General features: G+C 39.8%; 1 protein-coding gene across 6 annotated transcripts in view; it reads left to right on the forward strand.

Moving 5' to 3' along the window:
* Positions 1 to 26,304, forward strand: part of TBC1D5 (TBC1 domain family member 5) — a 541,587-nt gene that overhangs the window by 413,922 nt on the left and 101,361 nt on the right. For all 6 annotated transcript variants that reach the window (XM_067737391.1, XM_067737392.1, XM_067737390.1 and 3 more), the window contains one exon: positions 1,474 to 1,580. In XM_067737391.1, the coding sequence (XP_067593492.1) occupies positions 1,474 to 1,580 (107 nt within the window). The remainder of the gene's footprint in view (positions 1 to 1,473; positions 1,581 to 26,304) is intronic.

Below are 26,304 nucleotides of genomic sequence, written 5' to 3' on the forward strand. Positions count from 1 at the left end.
TCCCAAGCCCAGAACCATTTCCACTAAACTCTCCTGCCTGTCTTACAAAATATACAAGAATTCTTCCTGGGTCAGTTACTAATATATAACCATTACAGCATTTGGGAAAATAACTTTATGAGTTAGGAAATGAATTGATTATCTAAGTTTTATTTATTTGTTAGATCCCAAAGAAAACTGGACATGAAAATGTTATACTATTCTCAGTACCCTAGGTTTTTGAATTCTAGAGTAAAAAAGACAACAGGCAACTGAATGTGAATATGATAAAATGAACAAATAAGAAAAGAGGAGTCTGAACAGATAAAGAAAGGGTAGGATAAGTGAGTACTTCACAAATGAAAGCAGATGTATGAAATTACAAGCTGTCAGATAAGCAAAGGAAATGAAAATGATAAAGTGGTTCCTTACATAGATTATAATTATTCATTTTGCCCAGTCCTGTCCCCTTTCTCCATAATGTTCATGGGAAGGGGGATGTTCCCAGCAGAAGAAGGAAAGAAAAACCTAAGAGTCAAGGGTATTTCTGATCACAAAAAAATTATTTTGTGACTTACATTGTTTCTAGTGAGTCACAGTTGTTTTCCTACGGAATATTTTTCAGCTAACCGTTCTGATTAATGAAAAGGATTCAGTCACAGCCACAGGAAGTTGCAACTGTAAAGTTTGTTCACAATCATGCTGCCGAGGCCGTCAGCCTAGCTTACAAAACAAGAGTCGCTAATGGGCGCAACTGTGACAGCAGTGGCAGATGGATTGCCAAGAAATGAAGTAGTTTACATAGACCTGCCTGAAAAGATGTGTTTAATAATTGCAGCCATAATTAGGTTGATTTGGGGAAAAAAAATTAAATGACGGTCTAAGGAGCACAGTTAGACTAATCTATGAAGATTTTGACACTTTTCCTCCAAGAAATGTTGCATAAATATCTTTCCTAAATTTCTTGTTACCTTTAGGAAAACAAATAATTGGAAGAAATTATATTCTCTTTAATTTTGAACTATGTAATATTTATATATACAAAAAATAAATGTAACATATGTAAGTTGTGAAGCATAGTAATCAGGGTACATAATATTTTATGAGAATTTTAAGCTGGTTCTTTCCCATTCATAAGATTTTTGTTACTAATTTCCAAGCAGCAAAACTAGAGACATTTAAATACAGCCATATAAATGGCAATAAATGTGCATGCTTCTAGGACTTTATTTGTGTTACAAGCGCACACACAAATCTATATCTGAGGCTCTTCCTTCCAACACCGCCCTGACGATGAGTGCTGGTATATTAGTACAGTGTGCTGCTTCAAAGGCCATTTGGTAACGATCCCCTCTCCCTATTTCCTTTCGTCCAAATCAGTCGAGTTATTGGTTTGCTTTCTTTGAATCTAAGTTGTTAATTTTGTTTCTCTTAGTAATGCAGGTATCTGAAACAGCATTGCTTCTCAATTGCTTTTTTTCCCCTTTTATTTAGTGATCTCTAGTAACTACCAGACCTGTCTTGGCCTTCTGATGCATTACCCACTCATCGGGGATGTTCACTCGCTGATCCTTAAGGCTCTGTTCCTTCGCGATCCCAAGGTAAGCTTTCCATGTGGGATGTGCACAGTTTTAAGTGGGGTGAAAAACTGGTTTCTCTACATGACTCCAAGAATTCCTAATGTAGAATTTGCCTAATAGCAGATGAATTGCCTACAGGCCACAACTCCACATACCTAATGGTCTAGCAGCTCAGCGGGCAAATTCAAAGGACACTGCCCTGAGAAACAGGAGCGCACGTCTCTTGTAACTCAGGAGGTTGTTCTGCCCACCTGCTTCCTCGTAACTCAAGGAAATAGTTGAGCACCTGCTTCTCCTTATAACCACGCTTAATGCCGGGGGCCAACTGACCCAGGTATAGCCTCGTGAGCCATGTGAAGACCAAGACATTAGAGCTCTAAAAAGGACCAGTTTTCTAAGAGTTTATGATGCAGTGAGACACTAAATTATTTCATATTATGAACATGTATTTCTTATTTTGCGGGTGAAGAGTAACCTAATAAAATAAAGATTTAAAGAGTCTTTAATGCTGATTTCTCTATTTGAACTTAAAGCAAGTCACCAAAATTTTCTTTACACTCCAGAGAAAAAGTGTGCTCTTTTACAACTAATGTTACATTTCTTGAAAATAAGAACATTTAATGATCTAAAAAAATCTGTGAATCCTTGATGCTTTTGAGCCAAACAAAAATATTGGATGAAGTATAAGAGAGAAAGCTTCAAACACGAGGACTAGGATGCCAGGCGCTGGGTGGTAATCCCAGCCTTTGGCTCTTTGGCAGAGCTCCCAGCAATCGTGTTGGCAGTTGTTGAACTGTCTTTGAGTCAGTCTGTCTGTGGATTCCACTGCCAGAGCTCTGTCTGATCAACGTGGACCTCCAAGTTCAACCTACATTTTGATTCTGAAGGATTTCTGTCCTTTCATCGGTTGTTGACTTCAACATTTGAGCATGTATTTATTCTTTGCTTGATTTAAAATTATTGTTTTCCTGTGCCTATATCCATTTTCTTCAGAAATACACAGTTTTATGTCATTTCTCCTATACAAAATTTCATTAAGTGTCAGAAATACAATCCATCATTTCTCTAATACATAAGGCAGCATTTTTTTTTTCTGGTAAGGCTTAGGAGTCAGACTATGAAAAAAACCTACAGTCTCATATTTACTTTTTTATGTATATGTAGGCTGTATAAGTATATATTTTTAATATGAAATAGTCAAGATTATGGCATATCTATAAAAGGAATAAAGGATGAAGTTTCTGGTCAATGAGGTATCTGAGTTTTGGTTACAAACTTAAGGTAAATTCTGTCTGCTCAGCATTGAGAATTATTAGGGTCATACAGAGCGGGAAAAAATTGCTAAAATAACTGTTTGAATTATCTACTTGTGTGATTTGTTGGGTTTAATTGAAAGGAGAAACGAATATGTTATCTAAACCTATCCATCTTTGTAAGTTTTTTCCTAGCTAAATATGGTTGATCTTCCTATAAACCATTCACTCTTATGGTTGCAGAATTCTGTATACTAAATTCCTCAGTGTTGTTAGTGGAATCCGTAATTTTAATAGAGTACTTTTGACATTAAAAAGATAGTATATGTAATATAGAGAATAATGAAGCCAATTCTACAAGCGTTAAGAAAAATTTTCTCCAAGGTTTAAGAGAAAAAATGTAATAGCATAAGTATCTAAAAAATAGTATTCCCCACTTTTACATTCAGAGTCTTACCAAGTAAAAACAATCAAGATAATTGTCCAAAAGTTAGGACTTTAAACTGGTATTTCTGAGACATGAGAAACTGGGCAGAAGGAGGGAGTCATGTGTAAAAAGCTCCTGAGAACAAGTTCGTGGCATGATGATATCTGTAGGGGAAGATAAAGCAAGCTGCAGAGCACTAAGGGGGTCTCCGACGGCCAACCCAGCAAGGTGGTAGTTTTAGTTAAGTGTATGTAATGGCTGATCCATTGACATTATTAGTAAATGTCAAATGATAACTAACATCACTTGGCATATCTGCTAATTGGAGATCTATCGCAGTGTGGTGTCCTGGGTCTTGCCAGGAGCCTGAGCTAGGAATTGGGACACTGGGCCAAGTCTTGACTCTCCTACCAGATGTCCTTGTGATCTGGGGATTCACGCTTGCTAAGTCTTGGTCTCCTCTTTTGTTGCCTCTGACAACCTACCCAAGCAGAGCAGCCTTTGACCATAAAGAACTGACGTCTAATGATATAATAAGATCCAATCCAGTGCTACAAAGGCACAAAAGAAAAAAAAAGAAGTAAGTTTATATATATCGTAAAAATCCACCAGTGGATAGAGCTTTCAGTGTAGTTCATGTCAACTATAAAGTCGTAGAGGAGGCCATGTAAAGAGAGGGAAAGACGATGCTAGTACCCCACCCATAGCCGCCAGGATCCAGACCTCAGAGTGCTTTAAATGTTTTCTATTTATTAGCAACAATGAAACACTTAAATCAGAGTAAGTATATAAACACACAAGTCTCTATGAAGTGACCTAGTAGGAAGAGATTTGAGGCATGAAAGTTTACTGTCCTGTATCCCAGCTTCACATGGCAGTTGTGCTGAGTGCTGCTGACAGACTCAATAAAACAAAAATGAACAAGGAGTTCTGGGCCTCCCTGAATTCATTGTCAGCCTTCAGAGAAACACTTCGTCCTACCACTATCCCGAAATCCCAGTGGAGACTGCTCAGTTGAGAATAGACTCTGCAGTAGAGCTTGAGACACTGAGCTGTTACTTATTTTCTATCAGATGTCAGCTTTACTGTGAAAATATTTCTCATTTGAACAGACTGAAATAATGGGCTGGTAAACTGTAATCACAGGATCATACTCGTTCACGTCTCCAAGTACTTTGATATGCTTCCTTTGGTCCTCACTACAAGCTCCGAGACAGCAGAGCGGGTTATCTTTCGTCCTTCTTTTTCAGTGCAGAGGCCATGTGGCTTTCCCAAGGCCGAAACGCTTGTAAGCTTCCAAACTAGCTGGAATGGTTCCATGACCCTTGTTTCTACTCATCCCCTTCTGAGGTTCCCAGCCTCTGTTCTTCCTTCCCCAGGAAGCCATTCCCAGACTCAGATAAGACACGTCTTCCCTTTGAGTCCTCATAGCCCCTTGTAGTTTAGCGATTTGCTTGTATCTTCTATCAATTATCCCTCCTCATCATCCTGCTCGTTTGTTAGCATTTAGCTCTGTGTCATGCAGTGGTTGGTATTAAGAAGACAATGGTAGCGTTGAATGCTGACTTAAGCACTGCGCCTCTTCTAATACTGACTCTAATCCAGGTGGATCTCACTCACCTTACATATTTCTGGAACCCATATCCACATTCCACAGAAACCATAGCCAATGGTATATTTGTCAGCTGCCATTTTTATCAAGATGGTGAAGTGACCCTACAACTTGAACTGAAAGGGCATCTAGTTCCTTAATTTAATATCAATCAGAATTATTTGAAAACCTGTTATCACCTTCAAATATTATGGAACAAAGAAGATACAACAAAGGATCTAAATAATATACTTCGTGGCTTCCCAGGTGGTGCAGTGGTTGAGAGTCTGCCTGCCGATGCAGGGGACATGGGTTTGTGTCCCGGTCCGGGAAGATCCCACATGCCGCGGAGCGGCTGGGCCCGTGAGCCATGGCCCCTGAGCCTGCGCGTCCGGAGCCTGTGCTGCGCAACGGGAGAGGCCACAACAGTGAGAGTCCCGCGTATCGCAAAAAAATAATAAATAAATAATATACTTCACTTAGACTGTGCAAATTTCAGAACTGCCAAGAACCAAGAGAGTCTAGTTCCGCTCCTCCTTGTGTAATATGAACAAACTGAGGACCCAGGTATTTGAGAGACTTTTTCAAGGTCACACAGCTTGTCAGTGGCAGAGCTAGCCGTTGAACCAAGGTCTTCCAGCCACCCTTCCACACAAGAGCTGTAGCTTCGTTAGTTTTAAAAATAGTGGAATCCTAGTTACTGATATTTCTCATACGAATTCTTTTATTTGTAGTAGATATTTATTTGCATCTGTAATAAATGAAAGTGCCACGTATATAAGTGACCCAAGAACTACTTGAAATGTTTGTAAGTGTATGCTGCCTGAAGAGACTGGATGTCAAATATCTGTAGCATTCTATACTCTGTTCACCTTACGATATGGTTTCTATACTTAGCTCTTCAGACCACAATCCTGATTGTCGTTTTCCTTTTATTATATTAGAATCACTGAGCAGATTTCCAAAAACAATCCACTAAACGAAGTAGAGGAGTGGAAGGATGACAGTCTGAAAAATATGAAGTGATTAAAAAACATTGTTCTAACTAGTTGTTCAAATTCCAAAAAAAAATTTAAAACCCAATTAGAAACAAAAGTCATAGAAAATGTGAACATATTGTGTTCCTTAAATAACCAGATGTTCTCTCCTTCCTGAAGGCAGTAAGGGCTAGGAATAAAAGGTTTAAAACTATTGTTTTAAGTTAACTGTGAATTTTGCAAATCTGTTTTTTACCCTTCAGCAAATAGAATTCTAATACAGAAACATAAGCAAAGTAATTTTCATTTTTCGGTCCTCTCTTATTTGTGTTGTATGTTGAAGTGTTAACCTTATCACAAAGACTTACTACAAATGAAATACAGTACATGAATTAACATTGTAGATTATTCAGTAAGAATTTGACAGCTACCGTTTGTTTTGAAGACTAGAATAGTCCCCCAATATTATATTTCTGGTAAGTTTGTAAGCATCCCTGTTATTGTTTATGGGAGAAAATTGCTAGAAATAAGACAATTTAATTTTATAGTCATTCTTGTATACAGAAGCACAAAATATATATACTATAAAATAAATATAAATATATATATAAAATATAGTGTACAGTGTTCTTGTGCTTGGCCAATTCTGATTTGGCTTTTGTTCGGAGTTATGTTAAATATTGCTTTTTTAAATTATAACGTCTGAATATTCAGATTTTATGCAGGTAATGGATTTTTATTCTTTAATTCCAAAAACCCTCACTGTACATGCAACTTTTTAATGTCAGGTGGCTTTAGTAAAATGTCACCTATCAGAATTGAAAAGTGGTGAGTGGATTCAAGCCGGGTGATGATGATAGAAAATGCTTCATTCCAGAAATGCCATTATAATGTCATCTTCTCTGAGCAGTGAAGGACCTAAAATCACACACACTGACTCTTTGAGGAGCATGCACATGTCCATTTATTTACTTTTCCTGATGTTCCCATCCGAGGTTCTGTTCAGATTTCCTAGGATGTTTCTTGTCTGATTTTGTTACAGAAAGAATGTGTTACTTCTGTCTTCACCATCCTTTTTTTTTTCCCCTCCCCTAAAAGCTGGAGCATTTCTATGAGAACTGCCTTTCTTGGGGAATCATTTTTCTGTGTGTGTTTTCTCTCTCAGGGACGAAAAAAAAAAATGTGTTTTTTTTCCTTCATATCTGAGCTGCATGACTATATATTGTTCTTTTTTATCACTAGATTATAACCAATTGGATGTTTATTGTAGTTAGTAGTTAGGTATTGGTGACTCCTCAGTTAGGTTTTAACATTCAGTCAGAAATATAGACTTTTTGACATAGACTCACATTAAAAAAAAATTCAAGTTTTACTTCAGAGTACATGGTGGCTTTCAAAAATCTGTAAGAATAATCAAAAGATCTTTATTGAACCAATATTTGAAATTTGTTATTTATTAATGTTCAAACATTTCATAAAGTAGAATTGTGGGTTTCTCAAAACTTATTAGGGTTTCCTAGTGCCTTAAATAATTTTGGATTAGTTTTATAAAAGTATTTTGAATTCATTAATTTATTCAGCAAATCTTTATTGTGTATCACAATGCACTGGGCACTGTTTAGGTTCTGGTGATATAAAGGTGAACCAAAAAAAAAAATGGCCCTTATCATTATAAACAAGTAAACAAACAAGGAAATACTCAGTTTGTCATGTGTTATAAAAGGTACAAATGGGGTATCATCCTTAAAATAATAAGAGGAGGAAGAACCTGAGCTGGGGAGGTACCATTTCCTGTGAGAACTATTGGAGGAGAAGGAACTAGCCAGGCAAAGAGCAGGGAGAGGAGCCGCCAGGCAGGGGAATAGCAAACACAAAGACTCCAAGGTAGGAAAGAGCTTGGACTCTTCATGGAACTGGAAGACCAACAGCCTGGGGGGCCCTACCTGAGACAGACACATGAGCCAGGGGAGGCTTGCTAAGGTCACCTTTTGAAACTCCAGAAAGATTGCTGGATTTGTGATGATTCTTCCTGATGATTAAGACATCCTCTTATTATAAACTACTCTTGCTCTCAGCCAGAAGTTCCAAAAACTCTTCTTAAATGAGTTCCCCACTTGATAAAGCACATTCACTTATTCAGACCTCTAGGCTGTCACATGGGTCCAGCCAGTAGGTTCTTGTTTGATTTAAGAGGACTGGGGCCAGGACTCTGAACACTTTTGGTCATACATATATTACTTTTATCTTTTAAAAAACAATCTTGGCTGCCTTCTATATATCACCAATCTAGTCAGTTTTGCTCTCATTCATGTCAGCATTATGCTCACTGTGTAGTGTCAAGGGAACTAGACCCGTCTTTCTTGTCTACCAAATGAGAGCTCTGCAAGGTCAGGGACTAGATCTTCAACAGCATAAATCCTGTGTCAGCCCCTTGAGGGAAGCTCAGAATTCAGGTTTCACTTCCGTCACAGCCTGCTGTGTTTATTGGACAAGTCACCCTTTTCTTGAACAAAGAGGCTAGATCACATAATGTCAAAGGACGCTTCTGGCGCTGTTTTAGCAAGATGCAGTTCAACTCAGCAGATCCGTTTTTTTTTTTTTTTTTTTTAATGGCTTACTGTGTGTAGAGGATGAGAGGGATGAGAGTTGGTCACAGTCCTTTATAGATGTGAACAAAACTGTTACAGAAGGTAAAATGAGTGAGACTATTGCAGAAAGGACAGCTGATTTGGGCTTGGATAGTCAGAAAGGCTTCCAACTGGGCTTTTTTTTTTTTTTTTTAACATCTTTATTGGAGTATAATTGCTTTACAATGCTGTGTTAGTTTCTGCTGTATAACAAAGTGAATAAGCTATACATATATCCCCATATCTCCTCCCTCTTGTGTCTCCCTCCCACCCTCCCTCTCCCACCCCTCTAGGTGGTCACAAAGCACCGAGCTGATCTCCCTGTGCTATGTGACTGCTTCCCACTAGCTATCTAGTTTACATTTGGTAGTGTATATATGTCCATGCCACTCTCTGACTTCATCCCAGCTTACCAATTGGGCTTTGAAGAATTTTGTTGGGACATGTTATTCCATCTTAAGAAAACAGTGTAAGCAGAGCTCCTGAGAATTGCTGAAGCAAGTGGCCGGGTTGGGCCTGGCAGTTCTCTAGCCACAGTCATTCACGGACCCCTCAGGGACTGCCCTCAACATCTTATATATTAGCAGACACTAATTTTTTTTTTTAACTAAAGCATAGTTGATTTACAATATCATGTTAGTTTCAGGTGTACAGCACAGTGATTGAGTTATACAAATATATGTATATTCCTTTCAGATTCTTTTCCCTTATAGGTTATTACAAAATATTGTGTATAGTTCTCTGTGCTATACTCAGTATTGGTTATCTACTTTATATATAGTGTGTATATGTTAATGCCAACTTCCTTATTTATCCCTCCGTCTCCTCTTTCCCCTTTGGTAACCATAAGTTTGTTTTCTCTGTCTGTGAGTCTCTTTCTGTTTTGTAAATAAGTTCATTAGTATCATTTTTTTTAGATTCCACATATAAGCATTATCATAGGGTATTTGTCTTTCTGTGTCTGACTTACTTCACTTAGTATGATAATCTCTAGGTCCATCCATGTTGCTGCAAATGGCATTATTTCATTCTTTTTATGGCTGAGCAATATTCCATTGTATATATGTACCACATCTTCTTTATCCATTCATGTTGGGTGGACATTTAGCTTGTTTCCATGTCTTGGCTGTTGTAAATAGTGCTACAGTGAACATTGGGGTGCATGTATCTTTTTAAATTATGGTTTTCTCCAGATATATGCCCAGGAGTGGGATTGCTAGATCATATGGTAATTCTATTTTTAGTTTTCTGAGGAACCTCCATACTGTTCTCCATAGTGGCTGCACCAATTTACATTCCCACCAACAGTGTAGAGTTCCTTTTTCTCCACACCCTCTCCAGAATTTATTATTTTTAGACTTTTTGATAATGGCCATTCTGACTGATGTGAAGTGATACCTCATTGTAGTTTTTATTTATTTAGTTAGTTAGTTAGTTAGTTTTGTCTGTGTTGGGTCTTCGTTGCTGCGTGCAGGCTTTCTCTGATTGTGGTGAGCGGGGGCTACTCTTCGTTGCAGTGCGCGGGCTTCTCATTGCAGTGGCTTCTCTTGTTGCGGAGCATGGGCTCTAGGCACGTGGGCTTCAGTAGTTGTGGAACGCGGGCTCAGTTGTGGCTTGTGGGGTCTAGAGTTTAGGCTCAGTAGTTGTGGCGCACGGGCTTAGTTGCCCCACGGCATGTGGAATCTTCCTGGACCAGGGCTCGAACCCATGTCGCCTGCATTGGCAGGCAGATTCGTAACCACTGTGCCACCAGGGAAGTCCCTCATTGTAGTTTTGATTTGCATTTCTCTAATAATTAACAATGTTGAGCATCTTTTCATGTGCCTTTTGACCATCGAGATGTCTTCTTTAGAGAAGTGTCTATTTAGATCTTCTGCCCATTTGTTGATTGGGTTCTTTGGTTTTTTGATATTGAGCTCTCTCTGTGAGCTGTTTGTGTATTTTGGAGATTAATCCCTTATGGGTTGCTTTGTTTGCAAATATTTTCTCCCATTCTGTAGGTTGTCATTTCATTTTGTTTATGTTTCCCTTTGCTGTGCAAAAGCTTCTAAGTTTAATTAGGTCCCGTTTGTTTACTTTTGTTCTTATTTCCATTACTCTAGGAGATGGATGCAAAAACATATTGCTGTGATTTATGTCAAAGAGTGTTCTGCCTATCTTTTCCTCTAGGAGTTTAGGTCTTTAATCCATTTTGAGTTTACTTTTGTGCATGGTGTTAGAGAATGCTCTAACTTCATTCTTTTACATGTACCTGTCTAGTTTTCCCAGCACCACTTATTGAAGAGACTGTCTTTTCTCCATTGTGTATTCTTGCCTCCTTTGTCATAGATTAATTGACCATAAGTGTATGGGTTTATTTCTGGGCTTTCTATCCTGTTCCACTGATCTATATTTCTGTTTTTGTGCCAGTTCTGTACTGTTTTGATTACTGCAGCTTTGTAGTATAGTCTGAAGTTAAGGAGTCTGATTCCTCCAGCTCCGTTTTTCTTTCTCAGGATTGCTTTGACTAGTTGAGGTCTTTGTTTCCATAAAAATTTTAAGATTTTTTTTTGTTCTAGTTCTGTGAAAAAATGCCATTGGTAATTTGATAGGGATTGACTTGAATCTGTAGATTGCCTTGGGTAGTATAGTCATTTGACAATATTCATTCTTCCAGTCCAAGAATGTGGTATATCTTTCCATCTGCTTGTGTCATGTTCAATTTCTTTCATCAGCATCTTATAGTTTTCAGAGTACAGGTCTTTTGCCTCCTTAAGGTGGTTTATTCCTTAGTATTTTATTCTTTTTGATGCAATAGTAAATGGGATTATTTCCTTAATTTCTCTTTTTGGTCTTTCCTTGTTAGTGTATAGCAATGCAACAGATTTCTGTGTATTAATTCTGTAGCCTGCAACTTTACTGAATTCATTGATGAGCTCTAGTGGTTTTCTGGAGCTGTGAAACATTGCTCTGCATGTTTTAGAGGAAAGAGCTTCTTTACTGAAAGAGAACCAATTATCGTGGTGATTTATTTTTCCTCAAATAACTAAAGAAGAGACTAGAATCCATGGTTAATTCTGTTCTCATTAACAATACACAAAACAAAATCTACAAACCAGTTCTCTGCTTTTTATTTGATATTTTGCAAGTAAGGGAGAAATCTAGGCTTTTAGGGAGAAATATTTTAAATAGATTACTTACGCTTTCAAGCTTTTCACACATGCATAGTGTGTCTAGAAAGGCACTGAGGCCCCAAATGTAAAAGTATTAAAGAGTTACAGCACATCACAGTGAAATGTTTGTGCTGTGTCCCCGAGGTCGAGGCATGAAGTGGCTGCCCTGCTTCACCATTGACTTGATGTTACACCATCAGAGAAATCATTGAACCATTTGCAGCCTTAGAGTCAGTTTCACTAATTGTTTTTTTTTAAAGGGATAGGTGACTGGTAAGGCTGTAATTAGCCTATAATCTCTAAAGATAATTTCCAGTTCGAAGTGCAGAAAACCTAGCTAATCACTTACTTTCCTTCTTGTATGTGAAGTAGGTTGGTTGTTCAGAAAGAAAAGGCGCTACTTTGAGTTGTTTCTATGTCATCCTAATGTTACAGTTTAAAGAAATTGAAAGCTAGAAATCACAAATTATGACAAAAAGATTATAAACTTAAAACTGACAAAATAGAAAAAAAAGAGCATAATTCTTTTTTTGTGTGTGTGCGGTACGCAGGCCTCTCACTGCTGTGGCCTCTCCCGTTGCAGAGCACAGGCTCTGGACGCGCAGGCTCAGCGGCCATGGCTCACGGGCCCAGCCTCTCCGCGGCATGTGGGATCTTCCCGGACTGGGGCACAAACCCGTGTCCCCTGCATTGGCAGGCGGGCTCTCAACCACTGCCCCACCAGGGATGCCCCATAATTATTTTTAATCTAAGTAGTTATGGCCACAATAAATATTTTATTTGCCCCTTAAGTATATTAGCTCAGAAAACATCTTATTGCTAATTTAAAATATTAAATGCCTTTTTTAATGTCACCTCCTTATGCCCAGTTAAGTCACACATCACCTGTCAGGTCTCCTGAGGGAAGAGGGCACTTCCCCTACAAAGGCATTGAGTGACCCCTGCCTTTCCTTTCCATCTACCACCTTGTGCCTTATCGTCATCTCCATGTGCCCAGTTAAGTGGATGTATGGGTTATATCATCTTAAACGATTCCATATTTACAATATTAAAATGATGTCAGGGGCCATGAACATCTGTTGTGGGTTTGCTGGATATCTTGTGCTAAAAGGAGTTGCCAAACATAAGTTCTTTCTGAAAAAAATAAACATACTTCACACTTGCTTACCTCTAATGTGATGACAAGTAACTGTCAGTATTAAGGTACCATGCACATATTTTTGAATAGATTAGCAGCTTTTCTCTTCAAGGTAATGATGACATTTTAAAAATGAGTGAAAATAAGAGCTTTTTCAAAGACACTCATGCTATGGAAAGGACATTTTAAAACTGGTTATTTGGAAATGTTTCATCTGTTTGTGATGTTCTGGCCAACAACAATTTAAGTGCATCACTTATTTACAACTCTCAAAGTACACTAAAAGATTATGGAAACAATTTTCTAACTAGATTTCTAACGAATCTTCTGAATGAAAAGATAAAGAGTCAGGTTTGAATCCATTTTTTTAAATTTAGAAAAGTAGCATCTTCCAATTAAATTTTCAGAAGAGTTGGATGATGGTTAATTTTATGTGTCAACTTGACTGGGCTAAGGGTTGCCCATAGTGGTGAAACATTCTTTCTAAGTGTGTCTGTGCAGCTGTTTCCAAAAGTGATGAGTGCTGGAATCAGTAGTCTAGGTAAAGAAGATTCTCCCCAAACAATGTGAACAGGCACCATGCAGTCCCTTGAGGGCCCTAATAGAACAAAAAGGTTGAGAAAGGGCTCCTTGATCTGGGGCATCCATCTTCTCCTCCCCTCAGTCATCCGAGCTCCTGGTTCCTGGGCCTTCAGCTTCTGACCCATCCCCACCGCCCCCTCACTCACCTCCCCCATTTCCTCTTTCTCTACTTTCCTATCCCCCTCCCAGTTCTCAGACCTTGGAACTTGGACTGAATTATACCACCGGCATTCCTGGTTCTCCAGCTTGCTGATGGCGTATTTCAGCATATCTCACCTCCGTAATCACATGAGCCAGTAATAAATCTCCTCTTATATATCAGTGTATACCCTAGTGGTTCTCTGGAGTACCCTAACACAAGCTGATTAACATTAAGGAAGAGAGAGATTTTATTAGCCAAATTTTAACAAAAATCTTGGCATAATTGATGGATTCCAAAATGAATACCATACTTTAGCAAGGGTAGCCAACAATGTCTTTCCTCCATTCAGACCTATATCTCCTTGTGAGGTAGCTTTTTCTGGCATGTCATTCACAAAAACCGACTATCACAAAGCATTTAAGCAAGATTTCCAAAAAGTAAAGAAACTTAGTCAATCACACTCCTACGGTTGAACATATTTTAGGAAGAGCATAAAATACCATAATATGTAAACTATTATAAAAATCAATTTAAATATAGCTTATTTTATCTCTCTCATTTAAAAATTCTATTATGCATATATTTTCTAATGTACATAATGGATTAGTACAAGTGATTACATGCATATGATTCGTAAATAAATAGTCAATGTTAAATGTCAAGCCCCTCGATTTTAACTAGCAAAGGAATAATCAAAGTTGAAAGAACCCTGCTCTAGGATCCAGTCGATCCTAATGCTTAGCCATCATGAGGGTCTTAAGGCTGGCTCTCAGCACACACATAATTCTGGAACTCCCCCAGACACCCATTAGCAGGGGCAGCTTAGGAGAACACAGGCCTTACCCTTATCCTTATGAATGAGGGAGTTCTCCTTCATCCCTCTAGTTCAACTGATGCTTTAGTATCCTCTGGACCATTGAATTTCACTGTCCAGTGGACGTGTTCCATCCTGGTCCTCTTGCCGTGTTCTTGTAACTTGGATTCATTGTGCACCTTTTCTAAATGATACTGCTGATGAAAAAGTAATTCCTTTAAAACATTCAGTTATAAGAATATTATGCATCTTGTAATTTGTTTAGAGGTGGTTGAGTCTCTCGATCATGTAATTATACCCTCATTTCCTCCTGAGGCCTGATGACGGTGAGGTGAAATACCCAAAGTCACTCTGAATTCTGTGGCATAGCCGAGACCAGTCCCCGTGGCTCCTGCTCCCAGACTGGAGACGTCTGTCATCCTCCTTGTCCACCTTGCCTGCCTTGCAGACTCCTAGGATAGAACTTTCTCACTATTCCCACACACATCATTTCCCCTCCTTCCTGAGTGGCCACAGGAAAATTAAGACAAGCTCTTCGGTCTTGTGCAGTAAACACAAAACAGTTACAACTCGATTACCCTTTCAAGGACAGTTATTTACTTGATTCCTCATTTGTTCATGGTCTGAATACTGAGTTGGAAAATCGGTCTATTGTTAATTAGTTTGCCAGATCTGGCCTCTAGGTTCAGGAAGTGTTAAACCCAGTGAAACTGGTGGGAGAAACATATAAAAATAATAATTACTGTTCTGTAATGAAACTGACCTTTGTTTTTTCCCTCAACCATGTGTCTACAATGGCTGCCACCCAAGTGGAGGACAATAAAATACAAAATGAGATTAAAGCAGTCAGGAGAGCCAGTTGATGGGCTAAGAGTGATAATGTGAAATGCAGAGGGAAAAGGGGGGGTATACAAATATGAATGTTAATAAATAAGAATTAAGTAGCTAAAAGAAATCATCTTGGGGCTTCCCTGGTGGCGCAGTCGTTGAGAGTCCGCCTGCCGATGTAGGGGACACGGGTTCGTGTCCCGGTCCGGGAGGATCCCACATGCCGCGGGGCGGCTGGGCCCGTGAGCCATGGCCGCTGAGCCTGCGCGTCGGGAGCCTGTGCTCTGCAACGGGAGAGGCCACAACAGTGAGAGGCCCGCGTACCGCAAAACAAAATAAAGGGATGTATCATTTAAAAAAAAGAAGTCATCTTGGACAACTTTTCTTCTTGAGATTAAAGTGTGTGCCTGCCACAGTGATCATTCTGTTTCATTGTTACACTGTGTTAGTTAAGGCTGGCCAACTGCTGTAACAAATGAACCCGTGTTTCCATACCTTAACACAGTAGGTGTTTAACTTTCACACAAGTGACAATCCATTGGAAGTCAAGGGTGGGGGTATCTCAGGGTCACACAGTTTTTTGGGCTTCTGCCAGCTCTGCTGTTTTCAACTTTGACCTTCCAGGGTTGTCCAGTACATCGACATCCCTGACAGGATGAGAAAACTAGTTGGTTACTGAACCAAACTTAGGTCTGCTCGCCTGTTCAGTAAAGCCAATCTACTGACACCAGGTTGTGGTGAAGGAGAATACAGCATTTATTGCAGGGCACCAAGCAAGGAGAACAGGCAGCTCATGCTCAAAAGACCCAAACTCCCTAGTGGCTTTCAGGGAAGGGGTTTTAAAGACAGTGTGAGAGAGGTGGCTACAGGGTATGTGATCAGCTTGTGCACAGTTCTCAGATTGGGTGGCATCAAAGTGAAGTTTCAAGCATCATCAGCCTTCTGGTTTCAACCAGTCTAGGGTCTACATGCTTGCAGTCAGTTTTCCTCTGGTGGGCTCTGCTTCCTGTACAAACAGCTTAGGAATGTGTGTCACGCCTGTATCTGTATTTTTCAGGGAACTGCAAGTTCGGCAACTCTGCTATGTGGCCAACTTAGAGTCTGAATTGTTACCAGTTTCCTGGCCCAACAGCCATTCTTTGTTTCTACATCTTCACATTTCCTGATCATTAACGCTTTGAGTCAGCCTTCTGAGACTCAAGGGAGACCTGGGAGACTAAGGCAAAGGCCTTTTACTTCAAAGGACAGGGGCACAGGGGCTTGTATATGATTGCAATCTCCCCCTTTTCTTTGATACTCCTCAATCTTGAAGGGAACAGGTTCAGGAAAAGAAGAGGAGTAAAGTTTTGGATAGAGAGGTTAATCATAAACTCAGCAGAGGAACTCAGTTTTAGGGGGACTTTGTTTCAAGAGTTTTTCTCCATACATTGCCATTCTTAGCTGTTTTGGTAGCCCTTTAAGCGTATCTTCTGTAGTGTTTACTGAAAATGTGTTGAAGAGAGATGAATTGATGAAGTGGAGAGCTGTAAGATGTTATACAGAATCGTCAGCCCTAGATCTGACCATCGTCATGTTATAGGTTGGGGTTGTTAGTTATGTGATTCCTTCTGGCCTTTTCTTGAAGTTCCTATTGTGGTACAAGTGCCTGATTCATCACTTCCCTCTTTCTCACTATAACAATATCAATAAAAATAGAGAATATTTCAAATTATTCCATTTAAAGTAAACGTTGTATGATGCATACCTGCTTTGAACTGCCTTTGAGGAACACTGTCAAAGTAGCAAAATTTGAAGAAGGCAGAAAAATGACAGGAATGGGTAGAGTTGTTTCTCATAAACTCAGAAAAGAGGTAAACCCTTTACCATCATCTTTCCAGCCAGTGTCTGGAGAAATCCCACCATATTTTCTCCTAAAGGTTCTAATTGAATGTATCTATTATGTATTCCGCTTACAAAAGAACCTGCTGCCAAGAATGTCAGTTGTTAACTTGAGATCAACTACTTAATTTACTTAATTGATAACATCTTATTTAGGCTCTCTTACTTGAACTTCCTTGTATTTGAGTTCTAGAGACTAAGCGACTACACATGAAACAGTATTTGAAATAGCACTGAAAATAAACTAAAATTTCAGAATATATTTAGGACTTACTCATTTAAAAGAAATTGACCTCTGGTTGAACAAGGGAGAAGAGATTTCATTATCACAGAAATAACACAGTTTGGTGCCCTAAAGGATTTCACTGGCTGGTTTAATGTGTGTGTGTGTGTGTATATATATTATTATTAAAATTAGAGTCATTTCCTACCAACCATTCCTTTTGCTATAGGAGAGCAAACAATAGAATATAGATAGTATGAATGTTCTGTTTCCTTCCTCTCCTCTTTTCTCATTTTCTTCATTCATTCTTTCTTCCTTCCTTTTTTAAAAAAATAAGACATACTTATGAGCTTCTTGAAAACAGAAAATGTAGAGAATAACTTTGAGGAGTATTTAAGACAGGGTCAACAAAGGCTTGGTGAATGGATCCAGAGCTTTGGATGGTGAACAGTTAGTTGTATTTCCAAGGTATCCACCTATTGATTGAGTCGGTGGAAAAATATATAGATGAGCAGCTTTGCAAGAATGTTTAGGTATAAGAAGGTTGGATAATGAGTTGGTTTTGAGTAGGTTGTGGGATATCCAGGAAGAGATGTCCAGAAGACAACTGGGAATGTGTGTCTAGAGCTGAAAGGAGAGATCTGGAATAGAGATACAGGTTTAGAAATCTTGGAAGATGGATATTAATTGTAGTTGAGGGAATGCAAGTGATCTCAGGAATGGTATGTTGGGGAGATCAGAAGAGAGCTGGGAAGGGAATGACAGGACATAACAGGGAAAGAGGAAGGAACATGTGGAGAAGACTCAGAATGTGGAAAGCCATGAGGGGATAGACTTATATTTTAATTTTTTTTAATTTTATTTTTTTAATTGGTGTAACATTGATTTATAACATATAAGTCTCATGTATACAACATTATATTTCTACTTCTGTATACACTACAATGTGCTCACCACCAAAAATTTAGTTTGTGTCACCTTCCAGTTGACCCCTTTACCCATTTCACCCTCCCCCTGCCCCTTCCCCTCTGATAACCACTGCTTTGTTCTCTGTATCTATGTGTTTGTTTTGGTTCATTTATTTATTTTGTTTGTTTATTAGTTATATTCCACATATAAGTGAGGTCATACAGTACTTCTCTTTCTCCCTCTGTCTTATTTCACTTTGCCTAATGCCCTCAGGGTCCATCCATGTTGTCCCAAGATTTCTTCTTTTTTTTGTTCATGGCTGAGCAGTATTCCATTGTATATAGATATACCACATGAGAAAATAGAATTATAATTGTCCAAGTGTGGATAATCCCAAGTACCTGGAAATGGTTAGTGACAGATGTTGTAGAGAGATCAACTGAAATTAAAAATAAGCAAATAACCCTGTTGGAAGTTGCTGAGATATTTAGGGTGATGTTGAGCATCTTTTCATGTGCCTCTTGGCCATCTGTATGTCTTTTTTGGTGAAATGTCTATATATAGGTCTTTCACCCATTTTTTAATTGGGTTGCTTGTTTTTTTGATATTGAGCTCCATGAGCTGTTTGTATATTTTGGAGAGTAATCCCTTGTCCGTTGTTTGATTTGCCAATATTTTCTCCCATTCTGAGGGTTTTCTTTTCATCTTGTTTATGGTTTCCTTTGCTGTGCAAAAGCTTTTAATTAGGTCCCATTTGTTTATTTTAGTTTTTATTTTCATTACTTTGGAGGTGGGTCAAAAGAGATCTTCCTGTGGTTTATGACAGAGTGTTTTTCCTATGTTTTCTTCTAAGAGTTTCATAGTGTCTGGACTTAAATTTAGGTCTTTAATCCATTTGGAGTTTATTTTTGTGTATGGTGTTAGGTAGTGTTCTAATTTCATTCTTTTACATGTAGCTGTCCAGTTTTCCCAGCACCACTTACTGAAGAGGCTGTCTTTTCTCCATTGTATGTTCTTGCCTCCTTTGTCGTAAATTAGGTGACTGTATGTGAATGGGTTTATCTCTGGGCTTTCTGTCCGGTACCATTGATCTCTATATCCGTTTTTGTGCCAGTACCATACTGTCTTGATTACTGTAGCTTTGTAATATACTTTGAAGTTGGGGAGCCTGAGTCCTCTAGCTCCATTTTTCTTTCTCAAGATTGCTTTGACTATTTGGGGTCTTTTGTGTTTCCATACAAATTGTAAAAATTTTTTGTTCTAATTCTGTGAAGAATGCTGTTGTAGTGTGATAGGGATTGCAGTGAATCTGTAGATTGCTTTGAGTTGTATAGTCATTTTCACTATATTGATTCTTCCAATCCAAGAACATGGTATATTTCTCCATTTGTTTATGTCATCTTTGATTTCTATCATCAGTGTTTTATAGTTTTCTGAGTACAGGTCCTTCGCCTGCTTAGGTAGGTTTATTCCTAGGTATTTTATTTTTGTTGTGATGGTAAAGGGGATTGTTTCCTTAATTTCTCTTTCAGATTTTTCATTGTTAGTATATAGGAATGCCAGAGATTTCTGTGCATTAATTTTGTATCCTGCAACCTTACCAAATTCATTGATTAGTTCTAGTAGTTTTCTGGTGGCATCTTTAGGATTTTCTATGTATAGTATCATGTCATCTGCAAACAGTGACAGTTTTACATCTTCTTTTCCAATTTGTATTCCTTTTATTTCTTTTTCTTTTCTGATTGCCGTGGCTAGGAATTCCAAAACTATGTTGAATAAGAGTGGCGAGAGTGGACATTCTTGTCTTGTTCCTGGTCTTAGTGGAAATGCTTTTGGCTTTTCACCATTGAGAATGATGTTTGCTGTGGGTTTGTCATATATGGCCATTATTATATTAAGGTAGGTTCCCTCCCTGCCCATTTTCTGGAGAGTTTTTAATCATAAATTGGTGTTGAATTTTGTCAAAAGCTTTTTCTGCATCTGTTGAGATGATCATATGGTTTTTATTCCTTAATTTGTTAATATGGTATATAACATTGATTGATTTGCATATATTGAAGAATCTTTGCATCCTGGGATAAATCCCACTTGATCATGGTGTATGATCCTTTTAATATGTTGCTGGGTTCTGTTTGCTAGTATTCTGTTCAGGATTTTTGTATCTATGTTCATCAGTGGTATTGGTTTATAATTTTCTTTTTTTGTGATATCTTTTTCTGGTTTTGGTATCAGAGTGATAGTGGCTTCATAAAATGAATTTGGGAGTGTTCCTTCCCTCTGCAATTTTTTGGAAGAGTTTGAGAAGTATCATTGTTAGCTTTTCTCTAAATGTTTGATAGAATTCACCTGTGAAGCCGTCTGGTCCTGGACTTTTGTTTGTTGGAAGATTTTTAATTACAGTTTCAATTTTATTACTTGTGATAGGTCTGTTTATAGTTTCTAATTCTTCCTGGTTCAATCTTGGGAAATTGTATCTTTCCAAGAATTTGTCCATTTCTTCGTGGTTGTCCATCTTATTGGCATATATTTGTCTGTAGTAGTCTCTTATAATCCTTTGCATTTTTGCGGTGTCAGTTGTGATTTCTCCTTTCTAATTTTATTGATTTGCATCCTCTCCCTTTTTTTCTTGATGAGGCTGGCTAAGCATTTATCAATTTTATCTTCTCAAAGAACCAGTTAGTTTTATTGATCTTTGCTATTGTTTTTTTCATTTCTATTTCATTTATTTCTGCTCTGATCTTTATGATTTCTTTACTTCTACTGACTTTGGGTTTTCTTTGTTCTCCTTTTTCTAGTTGCTTTAGGTATAGGGTTAGATTTTTTATTTGAGATTTTTTTAAATTTTTGTTAGTTTGATTAATATGTGTCTTGGTGTGTTTCTCCTTGGGTTTATCATGTAAGGGACTCTCTGCGCTTCCTGGACTTGGGTGACTCTTTCCTTTCCCATGTTAGTGAAGTTTTTGAATGTAATCTCTTCAGATATTTTCTCAGACCCTTTGTTTTTCTCTTCTTCTTCTGGGACCCCTATAAGTCGAATGTTAGTGTGTTTAGTGTTGTCCCAGAGGTCTCTGAGATTGTCTTCAATTCTTTTCCTTCTTTTTTATTTATTCTGTTCCTCAGCAGTTATTTCCACCATTTTGTCTTCCAGCTCACTTATTCGTTCTTCTGCCTCAGTTATTCTGTTATTGATTCCTTCTAGTGTATTTTTCTTTTCAGTTGTTGTGTTGTTCATTTCTGTTTGTTTGTTCCTTAGTTCTTCTAGATCTTTGTTAAACATTTCTTGTATTTTCTCAATCCATGCCTCCATTCTATTTCCGAGATTCTGGATCATCTTTACTATCTTTACTCTGAATTCTTTTTCAGGTAGATTGCCTATTTCCTCTTCATTTATTTGGTCTTGTAGGTTTTTACCTTGCTCCTTCATCTGTGACATATTTTTTTTGCCATCTCATTATGATTATTATTATTATTATTTTGATGGGTGGAATTGTGTTCCTGTCTTACTGGTTGTTTGGCCTGAGGCTTCCAACACTGGAGTTTGTAGGCTGTTGTTTAGAGCTGGGTCTTGGTGCCGAGATGAGGAACTCCAGGAGACGTCACTTTGATGAATATTCCCTGGGATCTGAGGTTCTCTGTTAGTCCAGTGGTTCGGACTCAGAGCTCCCACTGCAGGAGCTTCTGTCCAACCCCTGGCTCATGAACCACAATCCCGCAAGCCATCTGGGGCAGAAAAAAAAAAAGGAGAACAATAACAGTAAAAAATAAAATTAGACTAGGAAACTAACAGATATGTTAGAAAGAATATAAAAATTAAAATATAGATGAAACAACAACCAGAAGGTAAAACAGAACCACACTAGTAAAAAAGAGGAGAAGGGAAAACAAAAAAAGAGGTAGAAAAGGCCTTGGCTGTGGAGGGCGGGCCCTAAGCAGGGGTGGGGTTTGGGCTGTGGGTGGGACCTATGCTTTGGACCCACCAGGTTGGAAAAGGCCCTGGGTGGTGTGGGGGTGGGGCTTAGGCTCATCGGAACAGAAGGGGCCCAGGTGTGCCTCCTGCCTCTGGTCTCAGAGGGCTGGGGAACCCACCTGGGAACCCAGCAGGGTTCCTGGGCCCCAGTGGCCCGTCCAGCCTCCACTTCTCCTCCACTCCTGGAGGCCCCTTCCCGCCTGCCACACCTGCTCTCCCCAGGCCTCCCTCCTACCCACCGGGACCAGTGCAACCCAGTGTGGGGGAGGTGGCCTAGCAGGGCAGGGGGCCTGGCCTGGGAGCCCGACAGGCTTCCCTGGCCCAGGTGGGTGGGGCAAACACCCTCACTCCTCCCCCTGCTCCTCCAGTCCTGGAGGGCCCCACCTGCCTGCCTTTCTTGTTCTGCCCTGGCCTCCCTCCTACACCCCCAGGACCAGTGTGGCCCAGAGGGTGCCTCTGAGGGTGTAGGACCCGGCAGGAGAGCTGGGCAGACTTCCCTGTCTGACTGGGCAGGGGAAACGCTGGGTGCGCTCCCACCTGATCAGAGCTCCCGAGGGTCCTTCCAGGCGTGGGAACCCCTCCCCCCTCTCAGCCGCTCCTCAGGGGCGTCAGTCTCATCCAGCCTCCACTTTTCCTGCCCCCTCAGTCCCCCCACATTCTACCAGTTCGCTTGGGGGTTCCTCCTGTCTCCTTGGGTGTCGAGGTCCCCGACCAGCCTCCAGTAGTCAGCCAGTTGTGAGGAGGTGTGAACTCCACGTCTTCCCACACCGCCATCTTGACTCCGCCCCTCCCTGAATAATTTACTGTATTGTTATTTGTTGATTTTCTACAAATTATTGGGAATTCCCTGGCGGTTCAGTGGTTAGGACTCCGTGCTTCCACTGCAGGGGAGCCCCGGGTTTGATCCCTGGTTGGGGAGCTAAGATCCCGCAGGCCGCACTGAGTGGCCATAAATAAATAAATGCTAACCTTTTAAAAAATAAAATTATCTACTGCTTCTTAATGTAGGTGTATAGACAGATAAAGTTTGAAGGTTCTAGACATCATTGATCATTAAATAGTGCTGTCTAGAAAAAGAAGTCACATTTTCAAGGCTGTTGAGAGCTCCAAGAATGACAAGAATTTTCCTCACTGCTGCACTGCTGCTCTCTGGAACCTTCCCCCACAACTCAAACATAGTTGACAATCCCTCTTCCTTCAGACTGCTGTTCATCGTCACTTCCTCTGGGAAGTTCCTCCCTGATCTCTCTGATGAAATAAAATCACCCCATTCTGCACTTCCACCGCACCCTATACTTCCCTTATCTAAGCACTCGGCACGGGCATGGTCTTGCACTGATGTGTGTAATTATTTCATTGTCTCATCCTCCCGCTCTTTAAGGGTAGAGTCATAACTGTTGTGTCACCATTGTACTGCTGGTATCTAGCACGGCGCCTGACACATAGGAGGTAGTTGTATAGAAGGATTCATGGATGGGTGGCTGGCTGGCTGGCTGGATAAAGACAGAAGAATGTTTCTTTCCATAGTGTCTTCACCCTAGCTCTGTGTTGTCTTCCTTCTACATGGATTGCTGTTTCTGCCCCTCTCCTACTGGCAGCGTCACAACCTCCCTTGCCATCCAGCTTAGATAGCACCTCTTGGTTTTAAAATGACATCCAGATTCTCAATTTCCTAGTAAAACTCCTATGAAGACCCAGACAAACAAAAGACAATATCACACCAGAAAAACAAAACGAAATAGTCAGACAACCTACTGCCTGCAAGGAATTCAACTCAATTAGGAAAAGTTAATTATATTGCCTGTGTTCTTCTTTATAAAGCAGGGTGCCATCCACAGCCACTCAGCCAGCTGCTCCTTTGTGAAATAACCCACCAAACAGGGGTGTGGTCAGGTAGTCATGGCCAACTCGTGTCCACTCTGCTGTCTGCTGACTGGACTTCTTTCCATTTTTGTGACCTGAATTGTGATCATGACGTTGGACTCAGTGAGTTAGGCTTCTGTTCATCCAGAGAAACTTTGGGAGCAGCATGAGATCACACTCACTGCCAGCTAGACTTTTTGGAGCTTCTTTCTAAAATGGGTGTAATGGCAGCACCTTTGGCCTCACACTGAGGACAGGACTTGTGTGGGCTACTCTCTGAGCCTTCCATTAGTCATGCGGACGAGCAGGTCAGATGGATCTTCACCCTAGTTCTCTGCAGCTCTTTCTTTAAAGGCCAGACTCTGGCGAGCTCTTCGTTTTATGTAGTTCATAGATCATACCATGTACCAGACACTTTGCAAGAGACAGAGAGGATACGAAGGGAGATCTGGACGTGACTCAGCCCTCAGGGAACTTACACTCTACGTGCAAGACAGACATGTATACAAGTAACCATCATGCAAGGCAAGGTGGAGTAAATGCAAAATCAACTTAAAATTAGCACGCTGTTAGAATGGAGGCGGTGGAGTGATGTGGAAATTCACAAAAGGCTTCACACAGGAGGCGTATTTGACTAAGAATGAGAAGGATTCCAGAAAGCAGAGAACAGTGTGTAGACAACTCTAACCTGAGAGAACCATTTACCTAAAGTCTGGAGATGTGGGGAATGCCCATAGACTGTGGTGAGTGAAACATGGGGTACATGGTGGGTGATATGAGAAGTGTTTTAGGGCCCGGATCATGGAGGTCCTTGAATGTCACACTAAGAAATTGGAACTTTATTTGGTTGGCAACTGAGACTTGATTCAGAACTTAGTTCTGAAAAGAGGTAAAAAAAAAAATCAGGCCTATATTTTTAGGTGATTCTGGTGGCATTATATATACAGATCAGAGGGACACGAGATTAGAGACTTGATACAGTCAACAGAAAAATTAAGACAGGTCTGAACCACAGTGAGGGTCCTGGTCATGCAGCAGTGGGATCGCACCACGGGAGTCATTGGGGAGGCGGGACGGTGGAACTTGCCCAGCCCCAGATGTGTCATGTCCTGGGTTTAGGGTTCTAAGAAGGGGTCTGAAATGTTAATACCAGACATAGAGGCTTAGCAGTTTTTTTTTTTTTTGGTTTTTTAATAAATTTATTTTATTTATTTATTTTTGGCTGCGTTGGGTCTTCGTTGCTGCATGCGGGCTTTCTCTAATTGCGGCGAGCGGGGGCTACTCTTCGTTGCGGTGCGCGAGCTTCTCATTGCGGTAGCTTCTCTTGTTGCGGAGCACGGGCTCTAGGCGCGCGGGCTTCAGTAGTTGTGGCTCGCGGGCTCTAGAGCGCAGGCTCAGTAGTTGTGGCGCATGGACTTAGTTGTTCCACAGCATGTGGGATCTTCCTGGACCAGGGATTGAACCCGTGTCCCCTGCATTGGCAGGGAGATTCTTCACCACTGCGCCACCAGGGAAGCCCTATGTTTGCTGTCTAATTTCTCTCTTGGACATTTTAAAGTTCAGTGTAAATACTTCATGGTTATCCTAAAAAGTATCAGAAAAGATAGAGTGTAAGTGAATGACCTTAGTAAAAGTGTATTTACATAATAGAATTTTTAATTGCAAGATGTTTTATCATTGAAGTTACTCCCAATATTGCATGAGAAGTGTGACTGTGCAAGGCTTTCTTTTACCAGACCTCAGTGCAGGAGCTCAGCTTTTGTTGCCTTGGCAATTACAATAGCAGGTCACGAAAGGGAAGAAGATGGGGTAAAATTTCTCAAAACAGGGTTCTCAGACCTATGGGGTCACATAGACTTATTCTTGAGGATTCAAAACTCCTAAAACCATTTTGTAAATAGCTTCTATTTTGATGATAATTTGTTTAAAATTATTTTAACATTTCTAAAAATAAAAATTTACGATGGTAATTTTTATATCTGAGATTTTAGTTTCTTAAGTCTCTTTCCCAAAATGGAATATTTAAGATTCTTTTTTTTTTTGAGATTCTCTCTTTCCTTTTTTGCTTTGTATCATTGACGGTTGGGAACCTTCAGTCTAAGGAAAAGATAAATGGGTTTCCAGTTGTCTCTAAACCATTGAAGTAAGGCTGCTCCTCCCCCACTCTGCTCATATTCAAGGAAGGGAAAAGGTGAAGAGTTCAGTGCTGCTGAACAGAGCTCACCAACTACCTAAAAGGAATATTTTGAGGCCCAGGATTAGTAACAAAGAAAATGTGTAAACATGAACTGCTTTCCCTATTTATATATATATATGTATATAGATAGATAGATAGATAGATATGGGGGCATGTTAATCTGGCATCTTCCTGCAT

This window comes from Pseudorca crassidens, chromosome 5 (assembly GCF_039906515.1).
Source record: "Pseudorca crassidens isolate mPseCra1 chromosome 5, mPseCra1.hap1, whole genome shotgun sequence".
NCBI classification, from domain to species: domain Eukaryota; kingdom Metazoa; phylum Chordata; class Mammalia; order Artiodactyla; family Delphinidae; genus Pseudorca; species Pseudorca crassidens.